The sequence below is a fragment of the Cinclus cinclus genome, chromosome 2, assembly GCF_963662255.1.
Source record: "Cinclus cinclus chromosome 2, bCinCin1.1, whole genome shotgun sequence".
Classification (NCBI taxonomy): domain Eukaryota; kingdom Metazoa; phylum Chordata; class Aves; order Passeriformes; family Cinclidae; genus Cinclus; species Cinclus cinclus.
The window spans coordinates 42,696,165-42,717,618 of record NC_085047.1 but is presented as its reverse complement, the minus strand read 5'-3'; the positions used below and the strand labels follow the sequence as shown (position 1 = coordinate 42,717,618).

At 37.9% G+C, this 21,454-nt stretch overlaps 1 protein-coding gene across 1 annotated transcript; it reads right to left on the bottom strand.

The window, feature by feature from the left end:
• Nucleotides 1–512: 512 nt before the first annotated feature.
• CFAP300 (cilia and flagella associated protein 300) lies at nt 513–21,046 on the bottom strand. Its single transcript, XM_062514489.1, has 7 exons — nt 20,937–21,046; nt 20,434–20,515; nt 18,743–18,815; nt 13,407–13,573; nt 11,084–11,256; nt 5,644–5,710; nt 513–644 (listed from the first exon to the last, which is right to left on the bottom strand). The coding sequence occupies exons 1-7, from the start codon at nt 21,044–21,046 to the stop codon at nt 513–515; spliced, it is 804 nt and encodes a 267-aa protein (XP_062370473.1).
• Between the last annotated feature and the right edge of the window lie 408 nt (nt 21,047–21,454).

The following is a 21,454-nucleotide window of genomic DNA, read 5'->3' as shown; positions in this document are numbered from 1 at the left end:
GCGGCCGCCACGGAGCGCTGCCGCCAACCAGAACGTTTTTTTCCTTCCTAACTTCTATCCCAACTTCCAGGAGGCCGCTCCGCGAGGGGGTGGGGAGGGGCGGCCGCGCTTCCCTGCCCCCGGCCCGGAGGAGGCATCGGCCCGGGACCCCTCCCGCTCTTTCTCCCCGTCCCGCAGAGCCTTCTCCGGCTGCATAGCCTACCCTGCAGTTACGCGTCGCGGGTCTGTAAAGCTGACTCATAAAAATGACAAGACCTCTAGAGAAATAGTTTTTATTAGAGAAAATGGGTGCGGAAAGGGGGAAAACGGCCAAGACAACAGCTTCAAGAACTATAAATACCCGAAAACTTTTATCACTAACTACATCGTAACACCTGAGTGAACGGAAGCACTTCCGAGTGTGTCATCAAGGAGTAGAGCTTTCCTCGTCAGAAAACTATGCAATGTCTACCTGAACCCAACATAAAGAAACCAGCCGCCATTATAAAACTGGAGACCAGCCAAGTTTATAACTAGTTTGTAAATAGGCTTCCACCGAAACAGTGATACAGAATATTTACGTGTCGCTTGCAGGGATCCACAATCAAGTAGGCAAAAGTCTGTAGGTGGCTTTTGCTTGAAGGGTAACACAGGCCATTAGCATCCTGAGAGGAAGAAAAAAAAACCAAAACAGTATTAGGGACAAGAGGGCTATCCGTAAGAGAATTAATAAAAACTGAAGTTAATAATTTTGTTCCAATTGTAACTGTTCATTGCACAACAAAATAGCACAAATACACCACAGTTTATTTAAACGGCATGTCCCCATGAGGATCCCAACACCACAAAATGCACAGTAATTCTGGCTGGATGTATCAAATAACCTTGAAATGTAATATTAATATAAAATGTAAAATTAAAAATGCAAGCATGTGTTTACACAATTAGAGCTTAAAATACAAATGATTAAATATACAACAGCCCATCATGTTTCCTTTGAAAGAGAAAAAAAAAATCTATGTTAATATATAAAGCTGTTCCATCCATAATTTTTTTTTCACTTAACACTTGCTAATACATCTGTTCAGGCTGCAATATTTGCATTTAAGTGAAATGCTCATTACAGATCACATTAACAACTTTGGACTATTATTGAAAACATTTTGTGTGCCATTCCTCAGAAAGTGTTTGAAGGGATTCTAGACACCTAGCTGCAAAACCCTGGTTCTGAAAAAAAACCATTCAGCTGACAATGAGCATGGGAACTGGGCTCTTCACGTTAACATCCTACGTCTGCACATGTCAATAAAATCTTCAGTGTTGACAGAGCAGCACAGCTGGACCCACTTCAAATCCAGTAGGGATCCAGAAATTAGATGGAGGGATTTTTAAAGGGTTGGGTTTTTTTCAGTCAGCGTGGTAATTGAACATGTGAAAGATCAATAAATATGTAGCTGACACCTCCTTTCTTTTAAAACATAGAAGAGTTTCCTCCTGCTCCCTAACACCTTTGTGCAACAGTTGAAGAGATGTAGGTGCTGTTACACTTTTCTTGATTGAGGGAAATTGCTATATTGCATATATTGTTCATCTTCTCCAGGAAAATTTTAAACTCACGGACTACAGACTATTCTGGATTCCACATCTCTTGCATTCTTTTGTTGAAGCTGTCTTCCTTTGCATAAAACAATCTGTCTTTTTTTGGACCAAGGAAATATGAAAACTGTAACCTCTCTTGCTGGTTGAGTCAGTCAGCTGAGAAGGAAAAGAGCTGGGTCCTCATTTCTGCACCAAGAACCACTTGTCAATTTTATCCTTTAGCTGTTACTGGCATCCCATTTTCTGCTGCTATTTCAAAGAGAATGAATCCATTATTAGATGTTCTGGTGTCTTCCTTTGGGGGACTATTCAAACCCTTAAATCTTAAATTAAGACAAGCACCTCATAAAAACACTGTTTTGGCCAGGTAGAGATTTGATAATGTTTATTCCCAGAATTTTCCAATGGTAGTCAAATGCCACAAGCTAGAAATAGCATTCTATTTTTAAGTGGCACAGCACACACACAAGGTCTGTAGCTCCAATTGTAGGATACTTAGCTCTCTTCAGGTGTTTTTTTAAGGATATATGTGTAACAAACACTGGAATCTCAACTGCAGTAAGGAGAGCAAGTTTTAAGATTTTTATAGTGCTCAGCATCAAAAGGCCTTTGGAATTGATCCAAAAATAACCTAAGCTCATGCATGTAACTGAAGAAAAAAAAAAGTAGGACAAGATTAACATCATGATGTGATTTCTAGTTAAACTCTTTTCCCATTGCTACCAAGGATCCCACTCCTGAAGTCTTTGTGGAATTGATGGATGGCAGTTGAGGTCTTGACTGTTTACAGGCAGTGTGAGCCCACTAAAAATTTGCTCAACAACTCAAGAACAAAACCAATGTAAGTTCTGGTGATGAGGCATTTCAAGCAATATACCAAACTTGGTATCAGGAAAATAATCAATATAACCTAATTAAATGAAAAATATAACCAAATTAAATTTATTTTAATTAGCAGAAGAGGTCATAAAACCCCTAAAATGCTTGAGCATAAAGGCTCTTATATTTACAATCATGCATGTACAAAGTTAAGAATCATACCATTCCATCTGCAATCACTGCAATTCCATCTGCAGTGTGGACTTTGGTTCACACATGCAGGGGTGTAATGATTGATTTACTGATGTTAGAGTAGGATCATTTTATTTTTTCTTTGTAGCAACACAGCTGATGATTTAAGAATACATATGCCTAGCATAAAACAGAAATAAAAATACTGCTGAACATTCTCAAAACTACATCATATAATTGACAATTTTTAAAAATACTTCTTGAATAAACTTTGCATTATTCTGATTTCTAACACTGCCACAGTTTGGGTACAGGTAAAGAAAGTTCCAATATATCAGTGAGCATTCCAATACATAAGCTGTAAAAGTGTTTCATTATATGCAAGGTATTTGCAAAGCTCCAAAGCTCTCAAGGGTATTTCAACAGAGTTCAACAGAGTACTTTGTCACAAGACCTAAAATTATTTCTCTTGTGATGCCCAAGTCTATCAGGTTTTGATGCTGAAGAGCTCTACAGACATTTGCAAGAGAGTCCTCAACCAATCAGAGGGCTAGGCAATCACCAACCATATGGAGTTCAACAGGAGAAAGTGCTGGATTCTGTACCTGGGATTGTTCAACCCTGAATGTATGGACAGACTGGGGAATGAGATGCTGGGGAGCAGTGCCACGGAAAGGGACCTGGGAGTCCTGGTCGATGGCCAAGTTGGACATGAGGCAGCAGTGCCCTGGGAGCCAGGAGGGCCAGCCCTGTCCTGGGGGGCATCAGGGACAGCATCACAGCTGGGCAAGGGAGGGGATTGTCCTGCTCTGCTCTGAGCTGGGGTGGCCTCACCTCCAGTGCTGGGGGCAGTTCTGGGTGCTCCAGTATAAAAAAAGACAATAAATTGTTAGAGAGTGACCAAAGGAGAGCAAGGATGATGATGAAGGGCCTTGAGAGGAAAACGTATGAGGAGTGGCTGAGGTGACTTGGTGTGTTCAGCCTGGAGGAGACTGAGGACAGACCCCACTGCAGTCTGGAGCTTCCTTGAGAGGGGAAGAGGAGGGGCAGGCACTGATCTCTGCTCTGTGGTGACAGTGACAGGACCTGAGGGAATGGCCTGAAGCTGTGTCAGGGGAGGCTTAGGTTGGATATCAGGAAAGGGGTGGCCGAGCACTGAACAGGCTCCCCGGGGCAGTGGTCACAGCACCAGCCTGGCACAGTTCAAGAAGCGCTTGGACAACACTGGCACATGGTGTGACTCTTGGGGATGGTTCTGTGCAGGGCCAGGAGTTGGATTTGAGCATCCTCATGGGTCCCTTCTAACTCAGCATATTGTCTGATTCTGTGAACTATAACTTAAAACCTTGAGATATTTACATTTCTAGTAGTGTGTATTTTTAGATACCATTTTTAGATTGTGCTCAGCTGCAAAAGTCACTTCTATGAGATCAGCTTTTAAAAATTTATTTATTTAAAAAATTATTTATCTATTTACATGAGGCTAGGAAGGTATGTTCTTTTCTTCCAGATACAAACCTAGAAAACTTGGCTTAAGAACTGTCAGCTCAACATTAGGATTATAATAACACCCCACAGTTAATTATCAAATTCACTCAGAAACTAAATCCACTGCAGAAATGTAGTTACCTCCTTGAGAAAAACCTTTTCATCACAAACACAAGACATTTGTGCTCCAGTAAGTGTCCTTCCTGTAAGTGTCAGTAGAGTGGAGTAGTTTTGATGCACATAACCATCAAACAGTCTAGACACACTGTTTAAGCCTTTCTGTTTTCTGAGAGAAAATTCTTCAGGATGTTCCTTAATAGCAACTGTAATTTCAGAATTCTCCTTCATCCCACAAATTTTCCATTTTTCCTCCAAGGCTACAAGGAGGATAGCCTGCTCTACATTAACACTGGATCTTCTTTTGTCCATCCATTTTGTTTAAAAAAAGTTGCTAAAGTGTGTCTGGGGCTTTGTTTGTTTTTTGTTTTTTTCCTTTGTAGAACTGATGATATTTAGTGTATGGCCAACACAGTTAGGGGAGCTCTTTAATGTCCATCTACCTAAACATAGAAATCTGCAAAGTTCACATCAATGCATTTGATTTAGAGGTGAGAAAGGAACATTAATAACAGAAGAACATCCAGTTACCAGGGTTTTACTTTTTAATTTTTATTACAGCCCGCAACCTACCAGAAAGACAAATTTTGATACATCCATAAAGTGTTTGTTTTCAAAAGCCTTTTATGAATCACACATAGTACATAAAAGACAATGACCAACAGATGAACAACTGGGCTATTGGCAACCTCCAGGGAAGTTTGTGCAGTCTGAAATGACATCAGCTACTGCTGTTGAAAGTCAGTACATTATCTGACATTTAATTATCACATATTCTGGTTACTCAAGAAGAATTTGGAGTAGTTCATCCTACTGCAACAACTTAAATGACAGATATGCTGAACCTAGTAAACATGCAGCCAGTTCTCAAACTTATCTTGATGGCAAATGTATGATTTTGCAAGGAAAACAGATAGGAATGAGACTTAACAAGGGAGGGGAAAAGAGGTTAGCAGTCATCTCAACACCCCAGCCTTTTTGTTTGCTAAGCTTCCTTACAGTCTTTACAGAAACAGATGCAATACAAGCTACTCACAAAGCTCTAGCAACATTTCAAAAAACAGAACTGTAAGAAGTCAAGAGTGAATCCTTGATCCTTACTGTTAACTCAAATTTTATTAATACCTAAACCTAGAATTACTCAGACTTTTTTTCTTTTTTTTCATTAACTAGTTTTGGAATGACTATTAAGGCTTCCACTGTAATCCAGTAAACCTATTTTTTAGCGAGATACCAAATAAAACTTTAGCTGGTAGTTACTAATGAAGAGTTAGTAAAGAGGATGAGAAACAGGATGAGATCAGAGAAAGACTTAATGAATAAAAAGATGACAGCTATGGGAAAATAACCCATTACAATGGAATCTTACATTTTCTTTGTCAATCCATTATTTTCTTGTTATGTATATTACTGCCAGTAAAATCCCATATAAAAATTATTAATACTTACATATGCAGACACTCTGAAGACCGTAGAAATAACATGTATATCTTTTGTTTCAGGATTCTTTTGAACACTGAAATACAGGGGTGTAATACATACTTAATATATATCATAAATACTGATAATTAGACTTTAATTTATTAATTACATTTTAAACATATGAACAGTGTCCTTGCTCAAATTTTATGAAGGTCAAATTTATAGCTAAAATTCAACTTATGTCATATTAAACATTAAAAGCTATATAGCCATTGTTAGCAAACTGGTTATTGTAACATCTAACTGAAAAATATTGAATATATCTAATAATCTGACTTGGTTTCACTGTTCTCAGCTACTAAATCACAGCAATATTACCCAGACCTAGATGATTCCAAATAGTTTTCATTTTGATAGATATGCAAAATTATGCAGCTAAACATTTCATAAAAATCTCTTCACATATGCTTTGAAAAAGAAACCTGCAAAGTGAAATGCATCTTAATACAGACTACAAGAAGTAGCGGCAGTACTGCTGAAGAAATACATTCTTTAGCTCATTTTTAATTAGTATATAATTATAGTTAAGGTTTATTTTTTCTCCTTTGGAATTTTGTATATATAGTCAGCTATGCAACTTGGAATGGAATGAGTTCTGAGCTTTTATATTTCTAGACTGTTTGTTGTGAGGACTGCCATTTATTTAATCACATTTACTAATAACACTGAATATTACTGCAAAGCACCCAGGCATCTCAGACTATTTAAAGTGTTTTAATATGTCATTTTCCCACAAGTCTGCTTTAAGTGATGCTTACATTTCTTCAGAAATAAGATCATGCAACTGCTATTCATTTATCTAATTTTGCAGATTCCCATTTACATTAATTCACTTGTAGAACAGCTGAGGCTTAAAACTTCCATACTTACATGCTTCCAAGAAATGCATAGCTCAAAACCTGACTTGTCACAGATAGGTTCCATCCCCAAGAAAGGTCCCAGTACAGACAAGGTACAAGAGGATTTGTGAAACACAGCCCAGTTGAACACCACACCAGGTCCAAGATGTGACAGCAGTCCCCCACTACCAGTGCTTTGGCAAAGGTTCTTTTTATAAGAACAAAGGAACCCCCCCAAATCAACCAACAGCATCTTTGTTGAGTCAATCTCTGCAGCCAATAAGAGAGATTGGCTCTCCAATTAACTGATTGCATCTGCAGAGTAATGACGCAGTCACGTTTGAACCTATACTGTGAAGCTGATCTTCCCTGTGGTCAGTCAGTAATGAGGCTTTCTCAGAACTTTTTGTTGCATCTGACATGTTGACATAGTCAACAGCGGATGAAGGCAGCATTGCTGAAATCGGTACTGACCCAGCAGTCTGCCTTCCCGCCCCTCCAGAGATGATTGCCTCCTCAGCAGGACAGCTCAGCTACCTCATGACTCAGCTTCTGAACCACTGCAGTGTATGGACCAGCACTTTAAGCCAAACTAACACTGATGTCACTTCATGCTGACACACCAGGCTGTAACTGCAGCAGTTTAGAAACTCTTCAACCATCTCTGTGGAAGGAGTGACAACTTTCAGAACAAGGCATAGAGGATTAGTGACATTATTGCCTTCTACCATCTATCACCACCCCCAAAAGCAACAGTTGTGTTTAAATTACTCTAGCTTCAGAGTCTTCTGTCAGAAAACTATGTTATCAATTTTCATGTTTTATATTTATATCTAGGATACCAAAGTAAGAATTGACAGAGTAAATCTCTGTATTTATTCCATGACCTTGAGAAATTTTTCCCTTGTGGTTAGCTTCCTGTAAGTAATTTTCCAGAATGTTTATTTCGAGTACTTTGGTTATTTTTAAGGCAAAAATTGTGTCTGTTAAAATCAGATGAGATTCCTCCTTTGCTGACTTGAAAGAAAACCAAGAGGTTGCCTTTGACAAGCTCATTTGCTCCATTTCTTTTTTTTCCCCCAAAAGGTTTTAGAAAAGAACTATTTTGTCCTTTTGAAGAGGATAGTATTTCCTTAATAATGTTAATAGTCCCATGTTTTTTCAAATCATTAACTTCTACACTATTCATTGGATATGGTAGTTCATCATTTTAATGTGCATCTATTTGCTCTTTTTATGAAGAGCAAACATCCTCATGGTCTCTCTATTCACTTTTGGCTTTATTTATATCTTAACATTACTGGCAATATTTTACTAGGCTTTCCAAACAACTTAATATTTTCACATGCATTCATTCATTATGGGGGAAAGGGCATGGAGACTGTGATTAAGAAAGGCGAATAGAACAATCACTACAGGATGCTACAGCAGCTGTCACCATGGAGACACACTGTCAGAAAAATCAGGGATTAAGTACAGAGGACAAGATTTATCAACAGAGACTCATAGATTCTATTATAAATAACAAATTTTTGTCATGTAAATATATTATTTAAATCAAAGTACTACAAGGGATTTTATTTAGGTTATACAGGATACAATATTAACACTAGAATTTTGGATGGATTCAACTGATCACAGACTAATTTCTGATGGGTTAGTAACAGACAAAAGTTGTGAATTTTTTAGTAAGGATATCACTATTTTTGCAAACAAAAAAAAAGTCTGCCTTTTACCAGCTGTATTTGGAAGTCCCTAGCTTGTCAGGTATCTAGAGCTGTTAATTTCAAATAGATTATTGAATTCTCTCATGATAAAGCAATGTATATAGAAATGCTTTAGTAGAATGAAACCTCAGAACTTTTGACACTATTTTGAATGCTAGTGCCTTGGAGTTAGAATTCAGGTATGGTCAGAAAAAAAAGCTGTAATAAAGACAAGTAGGGAAAAACTCATTAACAGGTCTGCTGCTCCCAGCAGCCAAGGCTCTTGCCCATAAGGAATACTGTAACAGGACTAAACAGTGGTAGTTTATACAACCATAATCTTACTGTTATTAGACTGAATTCATCTGTGGCAGCTAATTTTTCAATGCACACCATCAGCCAGCAGCTAATAATTATTGAAGTATCCATTTGTTTTTTACCAGGCCTTCTGATCCTCAAACATAAAAATTAAACCTTAAGGACAGTACAGTTTACAGAATTTTAATACCATGGAAAAGCTTTTAATATCACTTTACAATGAGTAGAAAGTGTCCAATGCAACTGTAATCCAAGATACAATGAAACCAGACAAAAGATAGCAGTCTGAAAATAATACAAACAAAACTTGGTATTCAATAGGAATTTGAGGGTGAACTTTTCGGTAAACAGAATTTAAGAGATTACTACTATCATTAACAATCTTCTACGGAAAAATAGGAGGCTAAAAGAAAGTAATTTTAATTGCTTTATTTTCTGGTGCAATTCATGCAAGAATTAAGTAACACAAGACACAGCATGGACCAGAAATGAGATATTAAGTCAGGACTTAGGACTTAAGTCATTAGTGTCCCTATTCGGAGCCTGTCACCATCTTTTTTTCTCTTAGCACAGTGGAAATAAAACAGGAGCATCATTTTGGATAAACGAGGAGCAGGGGGAAATGAGACCAAAAAAAAGACAACTGTGATTCTGAAGGGGGAGGAAAGGTCTGAAATGTCAAGATCAAAAGCTTTTCTCATGGGATTGACAAAGAACTCAATACCAAAGGAGAAAGATAAAAGATTCAGTGAAATGGTAAGTTTTGTTTTCAACTGGTAACTAGTGCTATCACCAGCTCCTCTGGCAGTAAGAAACTAGCAGACATTTACAGGCACAGAAACAGAGAGACACATGGTACACAACTACTGAAGATTAGTTACGTCACTTCAAAACTTGGGAGGATAGAAAGCAATCTGCCAACTGGCAAAAAAAAAAAAAAAAAAGAAAACCAAACCAAAACAAACAAAAAACCCCCAAAACACAACAATAAAACAAAACAAAAAAAACCCTAAACCCAAAAAGCATAGGAATAGATCTTGAAATATTTTCTCCTATATGTTTTATAAAGGACAAAAGCAGCACGCAAGAGGAAAATACAAAGTGCTAATAGGAAACAGGCTGAGGACACAGAAAAAGTAAACTTTGAAAACAGGATTAAATTGCGGGAGGATCTTGGCAGAGGCTTTTTTCTGTTTTAAGCAACAAGACCTGTTTGACATCCTCATCAAATTTTACAGCATGAAAATGAAAAAGAATGGAAAGAGGTTTAAGGAGATAGGGAGGTAAAGAAAATGAGTGGCTTAGAACAGAACTTGAACATGTTTAGGATAAAACAACTCAACAGCAAAGGGGAGCAGTAAAGTGAAGGAACTGACTGGATTTGCACTTTGTCCTGGATTAATTCAACAACAGAAGGGAAGAAACAGCTGCAGTCAATGCAGAGTCACCTATGGCCCAGGACTGAAAGAACAGGCAGCTTGATTCACGTGCAGTATGAACAATATATATAAAAAAAGAAGGGAGGGTAGAGTTAAACACTGATGGATCCTTTTACCTCAGATTCTATATTTCTGAAGTACCCACTTGATTCTCATCTATGTACGAGACGAAAATACCAAAACTACTCATACTAACAGAAGTTTTAGTAATATATTTTACAATCTTTATATTCCCATTAGCTTAACTAAGAATGAGTCTGTATATCCAATAATTGTATTCCATTTCCCAGCAACCAGAACATAAGAAGTTTTGTCAATCAGAGAAGTCAGCATATGGATATATCAAAGCAGAGCAAAAACTGTGGTTTTAGTCTAATCAATTACCTCTAATCTCAATGGAAAAAGAAACCCCTCACATAAAGTTCCAAACAATTACAGACACCAAACCTGGTAAAAAATGGGTGTTAGTTCACTGTGTCATGTTAACAGCAAGATTCTATCACCTTTAGCTTTACACTGTGAGAAATGTATTTGCAGAACTAGGAAGACCAAAATCCAACTGTATTAAAAAAAAAAAAAAAAACAAACAAAAAAACCACAACAAACCAGCAGGGATAAAAAATATATGTAACTGAAAGTTTTATCAAATTATTTCAATTTTAAAATAAATAAATAAACAAGTAAATAAAAGCAGTCCAATTGAAAGTAGCTCAAGATCATACAGGCAAGATTTAATTGTTGATATTTTATCAATAACAGTGGTTACACAGTCTGTTTCCAGTACCATGCCATGTCTTCAGCAGACAATTAGAGAAAAACGTATCTCTAAATTTGGAATTAATTATAAACCATCAATGTCCATGAATGTAATATAAAAAATGTTCTTATGTGGGACTGATACAATTAAAATGGCATATATTTTGCCACTGAATTGCTACCACTGTTCCATGGTATTTTGAGAGTTGGACACAAATAAGCTTGCAGGTGGGTTAAATAACAGCCGCATTTTTGAAGCAGTAATGTACAATAAATTTACAGAAATCGACAAAAAGTATCTATGGACAGTACATGTATACAAGCTGTATAAAAAGTGAGCAACACCTACCTCACCAAGTCTTTATAAAAAGCTTTTGTAGTTTCTAAGTATGGGTCAACTGCATCTTCAAACTGGCAAAGAGTTCCTCCAATGCAAAAATGCTTAAAAAGACAGAACAGAAATTCCTCACGATCCAATTGAGTGAATAAGTCATAATGGTCAGAATCCTCCAGAAGCAAGACCTTGTGGAACAAGGAAAAACAAGAAAGTCAAATTGATAATAATTTATTTAAGATTCATTTTATAAATAATGCAGCTAGTATGCTGTATGGTACACGCAAATTATGTCCATATAAAATACGTGGATAAGGGACAGAAATACACGTTTCTAAATCCTTCTTCCAACAATGCAATTAGGTTCAAAATTCTTACATATAAGATAAACCAGAATCACTGTCAGATTTATGCCCAAAAGACAAACAGGAATATTTTTCAAGTCTTGTTATTTCACTGGTTCATTATCTGTAATGCTAATGAAACCATCAATCTGAAAATAATCTACCTGTATTTGATATGTCAGTTGCTGTTAATCAAACTGGTAGCTGTTTTTGGTAACATTTTCTTTTTCACTTTTAAATTGACACCGTTATTTCACATTTGTAAAGGAATCCTGAAGATCTCCCAGAGGAGATCACTCAAACTCCCATCATTCTTTACTGCAGACTCCAGTGAGCCTTGATCTGTAGCCCGGATTAGCCAGTCATGCATCCAGCTGCCTCCATGCATCTCACCTGTCTTTTGCTGAGACATTATATGAACACAGAGGACTTGCTAGATTAGTATCAATACTGGTTCATGTAAATATGGACAGGAATTGTAACTCACAATGGCTACAAGACACTGGTGTCATGTCAGCCAAACTGCAGATGCCAGCCCAGGCAAATTTGGACATCAGCCCATTGTTCTCTGTCCCTCTTTATAACGAAGCTACACAATCTGAGTATAAAGGGGACAGGGCAACAACTGTTCTGTATGGCCACGTCATACATATCCCAACTTCCTTGGCTGAAACAAGAGAAAACATGGTAGGTAGGAAAGAAACAGGGAGTGCGCCAGCCAAGGGCCACACTCTGACGCCAGGAGACAGTTTGGTGCCCCCTACAGTCTTTTTGTCCTAGAGACCCGACTAATTAATTTGAAGCTTTGATGTCATTCCTGGATTTTGACTTATTCTTTCTGCTGTCCTAGGAGTAGGAATCACCTTTGTTTCAAACCAGTGTTAAACCTCAACTTGCAAATGCTGACACACACATCACTTCCATGGGAAGCAAACTGGGAAGACACTGAAACCCCAGTAATTTCTAATTTTAAATGTTGCCTCTAACCTTCCTACACACAATATATTTAATTTTCAGAAAACATTTCACTTGTACCCAACTTATAAATAAATACATAGTATTTTGAACTGCTAGGCTACAAACTACATCTGAAATTCAAATATGAGCTTGAGTTCTCACCTTTTCCCAGAACTTTACAAGACAGACCAGTATTTCAGGCCACATCCTGTAACCAGTGTCACTGGTTCAAATACATTGCCTTCAAAGGATTTGCCAAGTGCAAATGAGTGCAACTCTATAATTATTTAGTACTTATGTTGATTATATATACAAGGAAGAGCAAAATCCAGTTCTCCCACACTGTGCTTTTCTAATGCTACACAAACATAAGTTTAAAAAATGTTTTTAGCTTATGAAGTCAAAAGAAACACAGTAAAGACATACATTGATTACAAGGGTGCCACTGTTAGAGATTCTTTTTCAGATAATCTGCTTTCTGACACTTCCACTAGAGCATACCAAAGTTTTACATTGCAGTCCTGTTCAGGAGTTGCATTTAGTCATTTTCCAGTATTATACTGAAAAATAATTTCCTCTTTCATAGTTCCTCTTGCTTTAGAGAAAATGTATTAAGAAGGCTTTCTTTAAATGCCTTAAGATATAATATGATCAGCACTCCTGTCCAAGAACGCTTCAGGGTGTAACTATTGAATACATTCAATTTCACCCACTACAGCTCCGAGTATCACAGCACCTTCTCTTTGGCACCCTTTCTTCCCCCTCCTAAGCAAACGAGTAGCTGCATTTCCCCACACATCCCCCAGCACTGTCTGCCTGAGACAAAGGTGGGAAGAAGGCTTTACCTTTTTCTCCCACCTAAAAATGAAAGAGGGCTTACAGGCACTGCAGTGCCTCAGTTGTTCGTAAACCATGGCTACTGATGTCTTTTTTTACCACTGTCAGAAAAAAAAAGCCTGAAAAATGTGCCCTTATAGTACCTAATAGAGTGAAGCAAATAGGAACAATGATAATAAATTATTCTTTACTATACCGACCTTCCTTAATTCATCAGCAATAAGAATATCATCATAATAGTCATCATAACATTTCACAATAGTCCCAGCTTCTCTAACAATTCCTTCAGAGTACAGCCGATCAAAAAATGACAAGGAAATCTGTGTACAGGGTACCACTGTAGCTTCAATTTTTGTCACTTTGGAACCTGGAAGATATAGAAAGCTGGTTGCATGTTTCATGTTTTTAAAAAAACCCACAGAACATGTAAGTATGAATCAATCACAGAGTCCCTAAAAAAAAATAGCCAAAGAAGGAAGAAAAGAAAGAAGGAAAGAAGTGCAAAGAAAACATTAAATTCATCTGAATACTACTTTCCATTAAGGCTCATGTGTCTGCTCCCCCTGTTGGTAAATACCATCAACCGAAACTAGGGATAGATGGAAACACCGTGTGAACCCAGCATCATATTAGATCACACCCTCAGAAAATCATATTCCACAGCTTAAGCCTTAAAGCATCTGAGGACCTATGCCAAGTTTGGCATCATGAAGTACGGAAGTCAACAGCTGCTAACAGCACCCCACAAAGTAAAAACCAAAATGAACACAGCCTCGAAGAATTTTTGATTTGTTAAGTATTATACTGAACTTCTTAAAAGCTTTTTCATAGCCACTGTGAGCTTTATTAACTAGCTATTTCAGAATATGAAAAAGGTACTATCAACATTTTCTGTATGAATATGGAGTATTATCTTGTAATCATTAAACGCAGAATATATTTTTCTATAATTTTTCCCCCTCTGCTTGCAAATGGTCCAAGGCTGGATCCTGTTGCTCACAGACATCTAATGCCATTTGAGATGCCCTACAGTATTTTCCTTAAAGAGGTATCAGTCCATAAGGGCACATATCTTCTCTATACACAGTGCTACATCTACAAATCTGTCTGCATGGTGTTGGATAACTTTTGGCATCTCCAGTAATTAGGCCCCATGTTTAAGAAGCTTTGGACTCAGCCTAGTTCTGTCTGCTCTCCACAGGCCAAGTGTTCAGCCCAAATGTTAGAACATGTTCTCTACCCATCTCCTGGTCCCTCTGAACACCCTTCAAAGTGCTTCTGAACAGGAGAGGGGAGGAGAGCACGAGTGAGCATTCAGCACAAGGGCAATGTGTCCCAGCAGAGAGAATAATCACAACATTCTAGCTGTCCATGAGTTTAATCTTATCTCTTCTCCTCTGTTCCCTTGATGGGAGACTGTCCAGCAACATCACAGTATCTAAAGGCTTCTTACCATGTAATTAAAGATAAAATTCAGTGCTGTCCTGGCAAACTGACCTAAGGGACCACAAAGCATTACTATTTAGGAAATGTCTAAATTTCCCTCTGGATGACAATATGTCAGGAGCAGAAACATGCCAAAAAGGGATGCATGAACCATGATCCTTCCAAGACCACCTACCATTTCACTTCAATCCTAATCTTTGAAAGCACAGCATAAGCTAAATTCTCTCTTGCCCCCACACCTGTAGAAAGCCTTGGAATTTCTGCCATATACTATTACATAGAGACTATTTATTCATAGGTTAAGTAGGGCTAGCATTTTAATACCTAAACCTGGGTAAACGGTACCACCCAACCAATCAATACCAGGGAAAAAAAAGAAAAAGAGAGAAGTTATAAGATGATATCTTGAAAATATGCCTACTTAAGCTAAATTACTGACAGGAAATTTTAACATTTTATTGGACCATTGGGATGTCAAGAAAATATATTAAAGACAAAAACACATTATTTAATTGCTTGGCTTCCTGTCTACAGACAGGAATAATCATATTACATAACCAAAAAAAGTCAGAAAAGTAATGAATTACAGCCTTACAACCTATGAAAAAACTCCAAACTTATTTATATTTTTTATTTGTAGTCCCTCCCATCCCCTCACTTCAGCTTCCTCTAACTTCTAATTCCACATCTTGCTTTCACTGGGAATGAATTTTTATTTTATAAGGGATTTAGTACGAGCCAAATCAGCTTTTATCACATAAATTATTCTGAAATTAACATTAAAACCTGAGTCGACTAACAAACATCAGATGCTAAATGATTTGAGAAAAGTGAAAGATCCAGTTACTGAACTAAAAGTATAGGAAATTGAACTATTTATGGGCCTTAAATTATAAGGATTTTATTAGTGGAAGGGAAGGAGACTTCTGCTCTGAAAAAAGGTTTTATGAAAACTTTAATAATGAAAAAAATATCAAGAGCTTTGTAATTTATTCAGTAGTTCAGAAAACCAAACTACACATGGAAAAGTTTAAATACACTGGAAGGTCCTACTCTCTATTTGAGAGGTGAGATTTGAAATTCAGAATTTCCTGGACAGGAGTGATAGGTTTTAATAACACTATAAATGTAAGCAGTAAAAGAGGAAGAAGAAATGCCTTGACAACTCTACAAGTGGAAAACAAAGAGCTGAGAAATCCTGAAATAGTTTAGGCTTATTATAAAAGCCAACTCTGGAATATCTATAAAGTGCTGCCAGTATACTTTTAAATTAACACATTGCATATCTAGTATGGGGCAGATAAACCCCAGATTAAGTATATTTAGAATTCCTCCAAAATCTAAGGAAGTTTTTTATGTCAGAAAAATATCTTTTAACTTACTATTTACAAAACAGTTTACATATAATGCAAGTTCAGTGCTCAGAATTAAAAAATAGGGTACTTTAAAAGTAAAAGGTGTAGGTTGGTGATTTATGGGTTCATACGATATCTAAAATTCTTCACAAATTAGAAGCTATAGTAGTAGTTTAAAAATTGCTGATTTAAGATTACCTTCCAGATTTTAAAACCCCTGTCTACAGACAGAAATCGTTGGTGCTTCAAGCACATATGGGAACTCAGAAATCCTTTTTTACGTAAATCCAAATTTTTTATTTATGCAAATAGATGGTAACTTTACCCCTTTGAAGATAAATTTTCAAGTGTTAATTGAGCTTAAGCAGATACAGTCCTGCCTCCCTAAGACTGCTGACAGGTGCAAGGCCAGTAATGTATCCAGGGAAAAATGACTATTTAGGTCTCATTGCAGCTATTTAAAAAGCACAAGTCTCAATACATAAATGGGTATGCATTAAATTTGTTCCTTTTACAGCTTCTATTTTTGAAATATCAGAGTAACAGATGAATAGATGGCTTAAAGCACATCAGAAATATCAGCTACTCTGCCATGCAGCCAGAAGGACGGGGAAAAAAGATCCCCACTACAACAGGCAAAAAAAGTTCAGTATGAGACTAGGCCATTAAGTATCTTTCTGATCAGAGGGAGCAGACTAGAGAATGTCCTTGGATATCATTTACCTAAAATGTTTTATTTCAAGCAATATTGAAGCTGGAGTCATTGAAACATTTTATTATTGTGGAAATCTACCAGGACAAAAAAAACATAGTAAGTGAAAAGGAGAGAGAAGACCACAGCCTTAAATAAGAAAAAAATTACTATGAAAACAAACACTCCTGTAAAGTTTTATTGATTTCCTTTAAAATGCTGATGTCTTTCTGTGGGTCCAGGAGAAGGGAAGCTTCTGTGCATCTATCTAAACCCCATCTATATTATGCATTCAATCTATCTCCCCCATAAAGAAAAAAAATTACTAACATTTTTGTTTGTAACAGAATAAATGCGGTATTTGAATCAACACAGACTATACATTTTCTTCAGATTTTCTAAAAAGCAAAACAAGCATGTTTCCAGTATTTTTTTAACAACAGGAATGTTGTTTTAAAGTTACTCCACAGTGATAAGCAAATGGTATATCTGGATTAATGTATCAGCATGCCTGAAGAAGAAAATACTAGATGATTTTTACCTCCTCCCACTCACAGCTAATTCTTACTATATTTTCAAAAAATGCACATGAAGACTAAGTATAGAAAAATGTGCCAACATTCCTCACCAAAAATAGGCAAAGAATGGGAAGATGAAATTTTAAGAGCAAACAGGGTATACCAGCTGTTCAGGATTTAGAAAGGGAACCCTTCCAGTCCTTGGGACAAAATGCTTCACTTCTGTGCGGAAGAAGATTGAGCAGAACCAAGAGTTAAGCTGGGCTACTTGGCAAGAGACCCTCCACTCTTAACACAAGGTATGTAACCTACTGACCTCCACTACAGGGACTGTCAAGTTGTAGACTAGACAGATAGCCTAAAAAAATCCTGTCTGAAGCAAGAAAAAGTTTACTATTGGCTTAAAATACATCAATTTTCTTTCTGCTTGCTAGAGAAAGAGGTACCTGAAGGGGTACTTGAGATATTTTTTGCATTTTATATATTTCAATTGTTTTAACAGTTGGGTGAAGTGTTTGGAAAATGGATTTTTGCTAACAAAAAAGTGGCAATGTCTAGTGTCATTGTATATAGTGGGAAAAACCTATGCCAATTCCAGAGAGCTGAAATGGAAAAGTTAGAAAATTCCCAAAGCTCCATTAAATATTTACATACAGTAATATTTGCAGACAAACCAAAAGAAACAAGGACTACCCACTACCCTCCTTTAAGATATTCCTATTATGGAAGATCACTTTGGCAATATCAGAGATCACATTATGCACAAAACACCTCAACATTATCGCCTGCAATTGCCACGAATTTTTGTGTGCCATTTACATAATGAAAAATGCAATTTCAAAGTGGTCATAAATTTGCTGTTTGCTTTTGGCCTTCCTGCTTTAGTGTCTCATCTGCATCTCCAGACATAATGGAGTGTGTTCAGAAATTTCTGATATGGCAACAAGTTGAAGTGACCCTCATGGCATGGCTGCAAGTGGAGCAACCTGTCCCAAGGGGCTCTTCTGTGCCTCCACCACCACAGCTGGACAGATGGCAGATTTACACGAGCTCAGGGTGTGCTCTACCAATCCTCTGCTCTCAGCTTTGGTTTGTGACAGAGCAATCTTCTCACACCTGTCCCAAGTCAGGTCATTGCATCTATAGAAGAATGTCCTTCTCCAAGTGTTATCTGAATAAGGTACTACCATAGCTCCACAAATAATGCAGTTGTTTATGTCTGGGTATGTGATCAGGTCAACTGGATGTCACAAACCATTTATAAATGTTCATAAACAGCTTCAGGTGCTTGATTTATGGAACAATGCAGAGGTCAAAAGGAAAAAAAAGGCATAAAAGGTGACAATTTAGTTCTTATGTTCTAGAAGTAGAATCTCTTCCTATTAGTAAAAGAAGTAATTCTTTAAGATATTTCAACTAGTTGAAAATATACACAAATGAAGTGCCATTATTAGAAAATGGTAAACTAGGGCAAAATAGTTAAAACACAGACTTTTTTATTTAAGATTAATTTATTCTAAATTTACCCAATGTAGTCCATTGTCCAGAAGCTGACAGCAACTTTAAACTGGAGTTCACACTTTGATCATTAAAAAATGCCTATAATATGTAAATAAGAGAATACCAGTTAAGGAGATGAAACAGAAAATCATTAATTATAGTGCCTTGGATACTTTCAATCCAAATTATGAGGCTCCAATTAGTAAGTAGATTTCACACAATCTACCAGTTTTTGTACTAAATGTCACATCACCAAATCCATGGGGTTTTATAACTCAGTGTAGCCAGTGTCTTTGATACACAGAAGATAGCTTCAGGTGCATATTTATATATGTAGAATTAAAGTTTTATAATAAAGCAGTTTTAGTCCAAGAATACACAAAATTGTATGAAATTAATGGAGGTTCAGAAAACAGAGGAAGAGATGAAACATTCTATCTCTGCATACAATGTTGAAGTTAAAAATGAAATGCCAAGTATGATTTTAAAATTTACTCTTTTTAAATAAATTTGAAGCTTGGAGAAGTATAGAGAGACACAAAAGTCATTAAGCCTTTAAGTCATAAGACACATCAAGTTATTGAAGGGATGGAGGATATATTCCCCAGTAAGATTTGAAGAATTCAATCTTACTGATTTATCAATTTAAAAAAAAAAAGGAGACATTCATAGTAATGCTGATAGCTGGCAAGTTTCCTTGACAGATAAGGCAACTAAGAAAACCCACACTTATGCATATGCATACAGAGAGAATAATCACTGAAGAAACTGTTAGGAAAATTAAATGATGGATCTTTCCATTTCTATATCACTGAATTTCTTTATCACCCCTCTGGGACACAGAGAGATCAGACATTACATATAATGGTCCTTTTTTCCCCAGTTACTTCACAGCTCTTCAGATTTCATAACTTCATGGTGATATCTTTACATTTTTAATTCAAAAGACATAAGCATTGAGAGGGTAAACAGGTATTCTGTAAACTTCGATAATTTGGACTGTTTATGAGTGGAAGATGAAATAAATATTGGTGCATTTCTGTGAGAATTTCTTTAAGATATAAAGAGGCTGAATTCTTTATGCAGGATAACAATATAAAGTAGACATACAAAACATCAGAGTTGTTTTTAAAACAACAGATGTAAAAACCACGTTGTTTTTAAAACCACAGGTTTGGGGTTTTTTCTGTCTACAAAGAGATGAAGAGATTTGACTTTGCAGACAACAGAGATGGGGGACACAAAATCAGCAAGAGATTTGAGTTTCAAAAGCTGGAAGTCCAAAATTCTAGTATAAAGCAATGGTATCCAATACATTTCAAAGTTGTATTTCCAGATATGTGGTGTACATGCACATCTAATTGCACTGTGAATTTACTGTGAGAAATTTACTGATAGCTGTGAGCATTTACACTGTTTGAAGCTTCACACTAGGTGGACTTCCCAACATGAAGCGCTGCGGCCAAGAACAGCATCCAGTTCAGATTTCCATTCTTGGGAATCCTGAAAGGCTAAATTGTTCCCTCATAAAGCAGAGTAACATTAGACTAAAACATTTGTACTGGACAATACAGTCTTGAGCACCACACCTAAATCACCTCCTTTCAAGGAGACAGTGAGCAAGCCAACAGCATTCAACACTGCTGCATTGTTCACTGTTATGCAGTGTTCCAGTAGCTATAATTTCATGGGGATAAGACAAAGGATTTTGAACTACCATAAGAAACTCATCCTTTTGATAGGGCTTAAACTGCTGGTCAAAACTGAACGCTTGTGCTGTGATCCTGCCTTGCATGGACCTGAAATGAAAAAATGAGATTAAACATTCTGAAGACATACATAAAGCCCTATTCTGACCATTTATACTTTCCGCCTCCCATTCCCAGTCATAAGCGCCTCCAACCCTTCCTTGGAGGGCTGGAGCTGCGCAGGAGCCCCCGCTGCGAAGCTGAAAACAGATCCCGGCTCACTGTGGGAGGCGAGGACAGACGCCTCACACCTCAGAAAGCGCGGTTTGCCTGCCTGGAAAATATCAAGGGCACTTCAAATTAAGAGGCTGTGGAAAATAAATAAATTTAAAAAAAAAAATTATGTGTAAGGGATGCGGACCCGCCGCCACCGGAGCGGGCGACCTGCGGTAACGGCTCCAGTCCTCAGCACCGCCCGCCTGTTCCCCGCCGGCCCTGGACAGACGCGTCCCGCAGCGGCCATTCCCCGCACCATTTGAGGAGTCGGCCCGCGATGTCCCTGTCCCGCAGGCAGGAGAAGGTTTTCTGCGGCAGGGCTCGGAACACGACGCGCTCCGGGCCGCGCTCGCCCTCCGCGGACATCTTGTGGCGGCGCGGCGCGGCGGTTGCCGTGGAGACGCGGCCGTGCCGCTCCGGCGGAGCCCGGCCCCGCTCCCGAGCGTTCCGCCGCCCGATCGGGCAGGCAGCCTCGGCCGTCCCCCTTCTCTTTGCTGTTTCCCTACAAAATCCCTTAAATCGACGCCAGCCTTCTCCCCTCTCTTCCTGTCTCTGCGCCGGGAAAACTGCGGCTTGCCCAGCAGGCCGAGGCAGGGGCTGCCATTGCCGCCTTTGCCAAGGCCGCCCCAGGGGCCTTTCCACTAAGCAGGAAAAGGCCAAAGTTATGGATTATGAACTTCCAGCGAATCAGGGCTGCTGCTTGCTTCCCAGGGTGCAGAGCCATTTGGGAATAGCAAAACCGCGCTTTCAAACTCTTCGCAGTCGAAATTAAAG